We start from the raw sequence: 11,215 nt of genomic DNA, 5'->3' as shown, positions 1-11,215 counted from the left end.
TGAAATGCCCCATCTCAAAAGGGGGTACCTACTGCTTCATCCTACACATCATGCTCTCATCCCCTGAAGCCCCGAGCAGTTATGAAGAAAAATCAATCAAAGGAAAAAGGCATATGAAGAAGGGTGGAAAAACAAAGGCCAGGGTAATTCATGTACCACGATTTTCTCCCTCCTACACTCATATACCCATGTCTGGGTTTCCCTCATTATAGTTACCCCTGTACCATGGCATGTGGCCTAGAGCATTCCCCTGATCCCCACTCTATTCCATCACTATATCATTTGCCACCTACCACTTGATAGATGTACCATGGACATGTCACCTTTAAAGGTTGAGAACACCTAATAGGGTCCTTGATTAACCCCTTATTTTGCTTAGAGACACTTGTACATGCCAAATCCCATTATGGAAGGGCATGCCACCATGAAATGCCCCATTAGTTCCATGACTTGTAATCTTTTTTACTTGATTATTTTGATGATTTGTTGTATTGGAGGGCAAGGGGACACATTGGATCTTATGCAAGATTGTAGGTGGGTCTCCATTTGGGCCTTGGTCTCCTTATACGGGGTCCTAGCCCTCTAGAGGGTCAAATAGGCACTTGTAGATTGAGCATTGAGAGCCATGGGCCTCACCATAGTAGAGATTACTTCATGGATCCCCAACACCGCTCATTTATTACTTGTGTTCCACCTTTTGGATGAAGATGATACACCTAGTTCACCATGCCCAGCCGGCTCCACACTTGCACCATACACTTGGCAGACGTTCTGGGGTCCAGATGAGGATGTGTCTCACTGCAGGCGACAAAGCGAGGGCTTATGTCGTCATCTTAGCCCTTACAAATGGTTTGCAAGAATTTTTTATCCATTTGGAGACCCATCCCTCACACCCACTTGGGAGCACCACGGGGACTTGCTTGGAAAACAAGGGGCAACCCCCTTGTCCATTATGTTTGGAGTCCATTCTCACATCATGGCATACCCTGAACTTCATTAGGCCTCGTCAAAGATCCAATGACTCACCTTATTGATCATTATACCCTCTTGAGAGGCTGATTCTTATGTTATTGAGCTATTTTGGTGGGTTTGTCACCAAGGGATGTTATTATTGCACATTATTTTATTATTTGGGGCTTAATTAGGCCAACTAGGCAAATCGAACTCATTAGAGATTGTATAAATAGATGAGAGGTGATTCATTTCTCTCGTCGTCACTTGGATTGGGATTCAGTAACTACTTGAGGAATTTCGCATTCCCTTTTGGAGGACGAGTTTGGATTTCATTGATGAATTTTGATGTTTGGATCTATTTCTCTTGTCTTGGAGCTTCATTATTGGCATGATTTGATGATTGGATATACTCATTATACATGTAAGTGATCTATTTGTTCATGTTTACTCTTGTTTAAGCTTATTTCATGTATGTTGTTGGGGTTTTCACTATATAGATCTGAAATTTATTGCTACTTTGCGAAATTGTGGAAATTTTGGTCTTGTGAAACATTGCATCATCACATGAATCATGTATAATGAAAGAATGCTCCTAGGAGATAAACTATGTTGATTATTCTCTTAAAAGTCATCAATCATTGCATATCGAAGTATAAAGACCTTAAGTATCTGCTCTCATGCCCTAATGCCATGCAAAGTTGCTTAAAGGCCTCCTTGATTGGGTAAATCTTTTTCCAAACAATAAATTCTCTTTAACACCATCTCTCCCAAAGGATAAGGCATTGATCGTTCTATAGGTGATCACTTTTAAATAATATTTCTCTCTCCTCTCCTTCTCTTTCTAGGCCTAGCCTTCATAGGTCACCTAGGGCATCACTTTTCTCTCATTGTAGACATCAAAAAACGTTGATCTCTTGTCCATAACTACACTATGGTTTTCTCTAGAGGCCCTCCAGATTTCAAGAAATTTCGATAGTGGGATCTTGAGATACAGCAAGCCCTAGCTCAAAGATCATTTCTTGCCCTAGGTTTCCTTTGGCTAGTGTTCTCATTTGGCTCATTGCATTCAATTTTCAAAAGAAAATTTTTCCTTTGATCCTTTTCTCTTCCATAATTAGGTCAAGCCACTCCTTGGTTGATCAACTCCACATCCATGACTTAATTTTAGGTCCACTTGGTCATGTGTGGTCCCGCAACCTTACAACTCTAATTCCACAAAGATCACATAAATACCAATTTTCCATAAGGATTTTCGGGTTTAGGAACCCTTTAACGAGATATATTCCCAAACCCTAGCCTCAAGAATCCTCCTAGCCTTTCCTAGAGAGTCTATCACCTTGCTTTTCAAGCAAGAAAGCCATATTATTGAGTCTCTCTTGTGAATGGGCCTTAGGAATCACCCTTCATCCTTGTGATTCTGTTAAAATTGGCAACTAGGGCCAAATTCCACTTTTGACAACTTATTTGATGGAGATGATGATTACGTTGAATTCCTCTTTTCAAGAGGACCAAAATCGACCTAAAGATCATCAAATTTGGACAAGGGAGAGTGTATTTTTGAATTATAAGCCCACATGTGCATATTTGATTAGGTCAGCCTTAAGCATATTGAACACCCTTGGAAGGCTATAAATACAAGTGACCTCTACCTCATTTGGACATATTCAAGGATCATTCTTCTATTCTCTTTCTTGTTTTTGGGTCGCACAGGTCTGAGACAGATCCGCAGAGGAATGGTTTCACACGAAGGTGAAATTTCAAGGTTCAAAGCTCGCATCTTTGTTTTAGGGTTTTAGGTCTCAGTCACAGGCATAACACAGAGAAATCTCAACTACAGTCACTTCACTGGCCGGCTCATCCGTGTGGCTGAAGTCTTTCAGTGGCTCACACAACATGTGCTCCATGCGACTAGAATCTAGGGTTTTGTTTTTCAGTTATCCGAAGCTTTCACTCGTTGACCGCGGCGTTTGGCAGTTGACCGCAAACAGTGACAGTCCATTACAGGCTTCTGAATCAGGGTTTTGAGTATGAGCATGGTTGGGTTCATCTCATGGATATTGTTTAGTTGATTTTTACTGGATAGTTGTATGGATGAAAATATGGATCATTGTACTATCTTTTGTTGAATCATTCAATGACAATCTAATAAGAAGACGAATTTGAAAGGGTTTTCCCCATAGTGGGTTTTGCCCTAGTCTCTAACCAATCCTGGTGTGTCTATGTGTGAATGCTTTTCTTCTATTGTTCCTTTATGTTCCGTTGCATTGATGATGATGATATTGTTATTTCTACATAGTTGCATATGTTGTTGAATAATGATGAAAATCTGAATAATGTTATGATGTTATGGGGTGAGTTTAATGTGTTAATGTAGAAATGCAATTATCAAAGAAAAAACAATATAGCCCTAAGAAAAATTAACAGATTCCTCATACCGAGTCTCCTCCCATCGGTGAAAGTCCGTAAAGAGCAAAGAGCCTTAGCTGAGGTGACAGTGGGCTATCACTCCATTGTTGCCCCTTGACCTAGTAGTTGCTCCATAGGATCCCCTCCTAGGACCCTTGCTAGTTTGAGCAATAAGAAGTTGTACTAAGGTCGTTTCATGCATATAATGGATCATGCCATACATACCAATATACTTGACTTGTACAAAATGGAAAAAAATTTTGCTTCAAATTCAACAACCATGCTTATTTTGTAAAAGGCAATGATACAACCATGCTTATTCAGAAACCCTCCATGTACTTTCTTATTTATTCCTTCCTACTTGTTCTGATTAATTAACAAGTTATTTACCATGTAAATACTGAAAATAAACACAAGTACATGCTCAACACATTACAGATCATCAAATGAAGGAAACAGAAACAAGCACACAAATGACACCGTTATTTTTGGACTAATATCCCTGGAAAAACCCAATGCGGGAAAACCGGTGCAGCTATCTAAGGGTTTGATTTATCAAGCAGTTTCATAATACAATCTGGGTGCCAAATCCGGCTCACCTAACAGAGAAAAATCTCTGCAGTAGTACCTCTCCTTCAGAGACAGAAGCTCTAGCTGAAACCCCGGATAAACACTCCGGCAGCTCCTCAACTCCAATCTGCCCCACAAAAAACCCCAGCGTCAGCCTCTAGGGACTGTCAGCCTCTTTTGCCCTCTGCGTCAGCTTTCCTGGCAGTTCTCGGCAGTTTCGGGCAATTCCGGTTGTTCCCGACAGTTCCAGCTTCTACCCTCTACGTCAGCATTCCCGGTAGTTCCGGCAGTTCCCAGCAATTCCGGTTGTTCCTGCCAGTTCCGGATTCTGCCCTCTACATCATCTTTCCCGGCAATTCCGACAGTTCCCGGCAGTTCCAGCTTCTGCCCTCTGCATCAACTTTCCCAATTGTTGTGTTGATCCTCCCGGCACTATCTCTGCCTCTCTACTTTTGTATTCACTGCCCCTCAGCTGCAACTCCAGATCACTCTCTCAACTTTCTCAGCAAACCCAGCACCAGAAACAAAATCTTGATCTCTTGATGTGTTCTCCAAGTGACCCTCAAGCCTCTTCTTATACTTTTCTCGTTGACAAATCAACAGCCGAGATTAAGTCCCTGATCAACGACTAAGATTATATCTAGCTTGATCCATGACTTTTAAACCATTCTAATACATTTTTATATTAATTCACATTAATATTTTATTTTCCCTAAATTAGACTTAGGGACTCCATTAAAATATTAATTATTTTAATATCTCCCAAATTGTTTAGAATCCGCCCAAACCCTTTTTGGGTATTGGAGATCTCATGTGCCTTAGCCTCTCCACCAATTTTCGTGGTTAGAGCACATCTGATGGTACCCAAATCAACACTCCCTCTTAGCAAGGAATGTGCTCTAGCAATACTCCTCACTAAGTATCACCTTGATCATCCTGCATCGGTCCCTGTGCTGATGCTAGGCCTACTGCCCATCATCTGCATTGCTGCATCTCGTACTACTACCCATGGCCCTACCACTGGCACTACTGCATCCGTACGACAGCTCCCTCTCATCCTATTGCATCGTGTTGCCCATAGCACTGTCACTGCTAATTGTTGCACCGCAACTCAGTTACTGAGAAGTAAGTAACTGATCTCCCCACTCCGACATCTCTGTCAGGGTAGAGACACCCATGAAGCTGAAAACTCCCTCTGTCGCTGACAAGTGATCCCTCTCTGACCTCTGCGCTACTGCAACTACTCCATGCATCTCGCACTGTTGCACACCCTTTTGTGCCATCCTGCACTGGTGCAACACTCCTGTGCTTCTCGCACTGCTGCCTTATGCTCTCCTTGGAATCCTGCATTGTAGCTCCCTATGTCGCTCCAGCCTCATCTGTCTCTACTGACATCTGCTAGTACTGCTACTCCTCATCGGGGCTCCCGTAGCAAGGTGTAATCCAAGAGGCTGGGTACCTCGAGGATCCTGCCCCTCATCGCCTATAGTCTGTCTGACTACAGCCCGATGTCTCCCCACTTCCGCTCAATTGGTGTGTGTGCACTCATGGCACACAAAACAGAAAGGATCCTGGCCTTCCAAATGACAAAGTTGGATGCCTCATCCAACCTATCCTGATCCCTCAGCCCAATCATGGTCATCTCTCTGCTCTTCTTGTTGACTCCTCCGAGTCTCTCTACTTCTTGTCTGGAAGTTCTCGATGTGACTCCCTCTGAGCCTCGATTTCCCTCCTAGAAATCCTTCTGCCGATGTTGAGATGCCACCTACTCTGATCGTCTGTGCAACCGCACCACTGATCTGGATTTCTTGGCTAGAAACCCTCAGTAGCAACTCCCTCCTCCTTGGCCTTACCCTATTAAGTATTGTTTTGACAACAGTACCCCACCAGCTCCACTCTGCAACTTATCTACAGCGTCCTAAACCCTAGCAACCTGAAGGTGAGAGCTCCTAGGCTCTGCGCAGTCCCAGCACTGACAAACTAGCTCCCTAAGCCAACTGCATCAGCCCTCCTAGCCTTTGTGTGAGCCTGTCTTTGCCTCTCTCAGCGTCTGCGCAACCTCTTCTTGGGCCGAACTTGATGATGCAGGCACTACGTCACCCCTTCCTTGTTTTGCTACTAGGAACAACTTCTGTCACTCGGGACAACTGTTTTCTACTGCTGCTACTATGCTTGGCTGATGTCCTTAGTTTTCCTGTGATCTGCAACCACGCTCTGATACCATGTTGAAATTTCTAAGTCTAACATTTAGAAACCCTCCATGTACTCTCTGATTTATTCCTTCCTACTTGTTTTGATTAATTAACAAGTTATTTACCATTTAAATACTGAAAATTAACACAAGTACATGTTCAACACATTATAGATCATCAACTGAAGGAAACAGAAACAAGCACACAAATCATACCGTTATTTTTGGACTAATGTCCCCGGAAAAACCCAATGTGAGAAAATCGGTGTAGCTATTTGAGGGTTTGATTTATTAAGCAGTTTCAGAATACAATCTGGGTGCTAAATTTGGCTCACCCAACAGAGAAAAATATCGGCAATAGTACCTCCCCTTCAAAGACAGATGCTTCGGCTAAAACCTCAAATAAACACTCTGGCAGCTCCTCAGCTCCAATCTGCCTCACGAAAGACCCCAGCGTCAGCCTCTAGGGACTGCGTCAGCCTCTTCTGCCCTCTGTGTCAGCTTTCCTGACAGTTCTGGCTTCTGCCCTCTGCGTCAGCTTTCCCGACAGTTCTGCCTTCTGCCCTCTACATCAATTTTCCCAGCAGTTCCGGTTGTTCCCGTCAGTTTCGGCTTCTGCCCTCTACGTCAGCTTTCCCAACAATTCTAACTTCTGCCCTCTGCATCAGCTTTCCCGACTGCTACGCTAATCCTCCTGACACTATCTTTGCCTCTCTACTTCTGTATTCACTGCCCCTCAGTTGCAACTCCAGATCACTCTCTCAACTTTCTCAGCAAACCCAGCCCCAAAAAGTTGAAATCTTTATCTCTTGGTGTGTTCTCCAAGTAACCCTCAAGCCTCCCCTTACACTTTTCTCGTTGACAAATCAACGGCCGACATTAAGTTCCTAATCAACGGCTAAGATTAGATATGGCTTGATCCGTAACTTTTGGGCCATTCTAACACATTTTTATATTAATTCACATTAATATTTTATTTTCCCTAAGTTTAGACTTAGGGACTCCATTAAAATATTAATTATTTAAATATCTCCCAAACTGTTTAAAATCTGCCCAAACCCTTTCTGGGTATCGGAGATCTCATGTGCCTTAGCCTCTCCACCAATTTTCGTGGCTAGAGCACATCCGATGCTACCCCAAATCAACAAAAAGGATGGATCATTAGAACTAATAATATCTTGCTTTCATTTTCAAATTGAATGGGATTCATGATCTATAAGAAATTTCTTAAAAACATAGAACTTGTGACCAACATATATAAGGTGAGTACTAAGCATCACATGGAAAATATGGAGAATCAACAGCACTGCAAAACTAAAAGACTAAGTGGCAGATATCTCCACCAAAACATTGAGTTTAGTCAAGTTTCAAGACACGGTGGGTCTCAAGCAAGTTGTCATTAGGGGCTATTATAATTCCAACTTTCCCAAATGTAACAACCCTAGGGAGATGTTGAATGTACTGTTTATTAATATTCTTTATTTTGGTAGCTCGTAGTTTTGTAGCGGTGGTATTGCACCATAGTTTTGTTGTCTTCTGGACTTCATAAGTGGTTTAGGGGTGGTCCACCCAATATTCTTAGGACTGACCCAAAATGACTTTATATACTCCGTCTGACTCTCTATAGGTAAAAAAGGAGATCTATTCTAGGATTTCGGATTTTGAAAAGCTGGGAGCCAGATACAGCAGGGAAATGTTACATACAAAAAATACTATAATATTTTTAAAATTGTAAAATACATATTCAAAGTTGAAAATCAAAACCATTCATGAATCATAATATACTCCGTCTGACTCTCTACAGATAGAAAGGAGATCTATGCTAGGATTTTGAAAAGCTAGGAGCCAGATACAGCAGGGAAATGTTACATACAAAAAATACTATAATATTTTTAAAATTGTAAAATACATATACAAAGTTGAAAATCAAAACCATTCATGAATCATAATATTAGGACTGAAATTATCAGATAATTTATAAATCTGAAGACTAAAATCATGATGCATTATGCTTCTCACAAAAAGATAATACTAAATACAACATTGAGTGTCTTGTCAATGATCAAACCTATTGATATGATAATGCAGAGTAGATCTAACAAAATACCCCAAAATGGACCTGCATTCTCATCATCTAGATATTTCAAACCCTACATCATGATCAACCAGACATCTTCCTTGAAATCTGCCTTAAAGTATAAAGATTCCCAACTAGATGTGATGGTAAATGAATGTGGTGCACTGTTTGACAACCTGCTATAGACTATTTGACAACATACTATAACCTATGTATCATATTGTTCTAGGAGCCTTCACCTAGAGTTCAATAGGATTGATATAAACAACTTATTGATGACACAGCCATCCTGTGTACACAAAGAATGTTGAAAACTACGTACACACTATTATTATCTTGTTAATGTCCCAGAGCTTTCCCACAAGCATTATCACAAACTGAAAATTAAAATTTTAGTGCCTCGGACTTTTCCCGCCAGCATTATCGTATGTTATACACCTACAGAATAATAATAACTAATATAAATAGAACCTTTAATGGAATTAGATTAAGTTGCACGCTTGTAGCTGCTATTGAGCACACTATATTTAAACTTTGAAGACCGAAAACTTAAGTATGTGGGCACTCATCCTCCAAATATGTATTGATAAACATTACTACGGAGACTTGATTCAACTTGAATGATGAACTGTGTTACTGTATAATAGTAAAATTTGAATGAAGAACTGTATTACAGTATAACAGTAAAATTTAAGTAACTGTGAAAGGTAGCTATCCGGGCTGATAACTTGCTGGCTTCTTTCTTCACCCACTGCTTGATATCAGTGTATCGTTATTCAGTGCTCAGTGCTACTGCTGACCTACTCCTTGGTGTCAGTTGACAGTCACTACTAACAACCTTCACTCACCACATGCTCATTGTGCTCTGAACTCAAACAAATGTTCACTTTCTGCTGAATGTCTGGACGTCACTCATGTTCCGCCACATTCAGTGTGGGTCAACTTGTCAAGGGCATTTTCTATAATATATACTGCTTAGGGTTTCAAACAGGTGGTAAACATACTAAAAAAAAACTTAAAGAACTCTATTATTATTTGCTTGGAATTCAGCATGTGGGGCCTAGCTAGCACAAGATCCACTTCTGAGTAGGAAGGATCCATTTACATGGCAGATCTGCATCCAGATCCGAAACAAGGATCCATAGACCCAGCCTCAAGACCCTGCGGATTCGGTAACACAGGCTTTAGCCTATATCAAGCTGATGTGTATCTATGTACCTCGATGACGAATTGATATAACAAACTACTTCCTGAATCATGACTTCAAGGATAATGCAGACAACAATATAAGAATTTTAATACCCATATAAATTAGATTTAGCCTGCAAGTGAAATGTTTGCACTCGGGCAGTAGTTTCCAAATATTTTGTCAGAAACTTTAACCTGCCAATAGGCTAATTATTAATTATTCAATATATTTTCCAATAGAGAAGTCATCGCGTCGGAATTTTTTTTCAGGATGCAACAAACTCTTCATGATATCTGATGGGAAAATATGAATCCAAAACTAATTATTTAATTGAAATGGCTACAACAATACAAGGGTGAGCCTCAAAATGAAATACATTAGTTAACAGTAATTTATACATAGTAGACGTAGATGTTTCTATCCACGTGAAACATTAAGACGAAAACCCAGCTTACAATAGCTGGACTGCTGCAATTGCAGGTATTTTTTCTCGTAACTTCTGAGTTAAAGCAACACGGACAGTCATAACTTCAGCTGCAGGTCCACTGATCCTCACCTTTACAACGGGACCATCAATTTTAACAAATTCAAGATCACCTCCCCCTGTACCAGACAGATAAGGCCTTATTTCTGCCAGAATCTGTAACACAAAATATTGAATCAGAGGAAGGATTCTAAAAGCAATTAATCATTTCTCCGGAATTTTTATGTTATATTTTCAAATAAAAGTAGGTTCAATACAAAAAGCAAAAGAAGAAACCAAAGGAGTGATTGCTTGTTCAAATTACACACATTAACTAACCAAATCATTTTCAATTTCCTCATCAACTAAAACGGAGTGCTTCTTAAGACCTAATACCACTCAACATCACACTGCAAATAGAGCAATTCTCTCTATTGAAAATATAAATCCTTGGGTCCAATTTCTCTTACTGGGTAATTCCACCAAGAAAATATACCAAAAAGGACTAATTTATCATGCATCCAGCTATCAAAGATAGTTTCAATGTCCAGTTTCCTTATCACCTATAGTGGCATGTTTTACTACAATGAAATGAAGTTCACTGACATGCCATTCAAGTTCATTAACATGCTTCAAGAGAATATGGCAAAGAAAACAGATCTGTTTTGACAGCAAAATCACAGAACTCAAGATCTGGTGAAATGTACAGAGACAAATCTAATGGTGGTATGCACCTATGTTCCACCAAATTTCCAGGACAGGGGAGCTTGGGAGTCGGGAAACGAACAAGGGGATGTGTGGGAGCAGCCCCCAAATTTTAGGAAAATTCAGGGAGTCAGGGTCCCTGTCTCTAAAATTATAGAATATAAAAATAATAATAATAAAATCCCAGCAATAACAATTCATCCCATGCAAACTCATCATATTCTACAGTCCAGTGGAAATGCTATAACCCGCCAATCTGGAAATCCTGAAAACTGTTGTCTGCTCAGATGTCCCCCTTTTGGGGAAATGCTCCCCCCACACTGGGTAAACATTTCCCCGTGCAATTCCCTGAGTTTCCCCCAAAGAAGAACGTGGGGAAACATTTCCCCATGCAACACCCCATTCCCAGAGCATTGGAAAGATTGGGGTGCACTCCTCACCTTGAGGGACATGTCCTGGTGAAACACTGGTATGTGCAAGAGTGGTCATTCTGATCAACAAAAGACTATGGCTTGTGTTAGAGTATTAAAATGCCAATATTATAATGCTAGGTGTCCAAGTTTAATAAGGTGATCATGTAATGAATGTCACGTTAAGAGTAAGTGACCATCATAGATTAACCAAGTATCAATAATATAAAGTAGTTAGGTCAAGCAGCAC

At 40.6% G+C, this 11,215-nt stretch overlaps 1 protein-coding gene across 2 annotated transcripts in view; it reads right to left on the bottom strand.

The window, feature by feature from the left end:
• Positions 1–9,694: 9,694 nt before the first annotated feature.
• LOC149145054 (nifU-like protein 2, chloroplastic) overlaps positions 9,695–11,215 on the bottom strand; it is a 100,678-nt gene continuing 99,157 nt past the window's right edge. For both annotated transcript variants that reach the window (XM_089446416.1, XM_089446417.1), the window contains exon 4: positions 9,695–10,027. In XM_089446416.1, coding sequence (XP_089302542.1) covers positions 9,839–10,027 — 189 coding nt within the window. In that variant the 3' untranslated portion in view covers positions 9,695–9,838. The remainder of the gene's footprint in view (positions 10,028–11,215) is intronic.

This window comes from Pinus tabuliformis, chromosome X, assembly GCF_031772625.1.
Source record: "Pinus tabuliformis cultivar Carrire ecotype Pingquan chromosome X, CPIR1, whole genome shotgun sequence".
NCBI lineage: Eukaryota > Viridiplantae > Streptophyta > Pinopsida > Pinales > Pinaceae > Pinus > Pinus tabuliformis.
The sequence above is the reverse complement of the archived record's forward strand: the minus strand, read 5'-3'. Positions and strand labels throughout refer to the sequence as shown.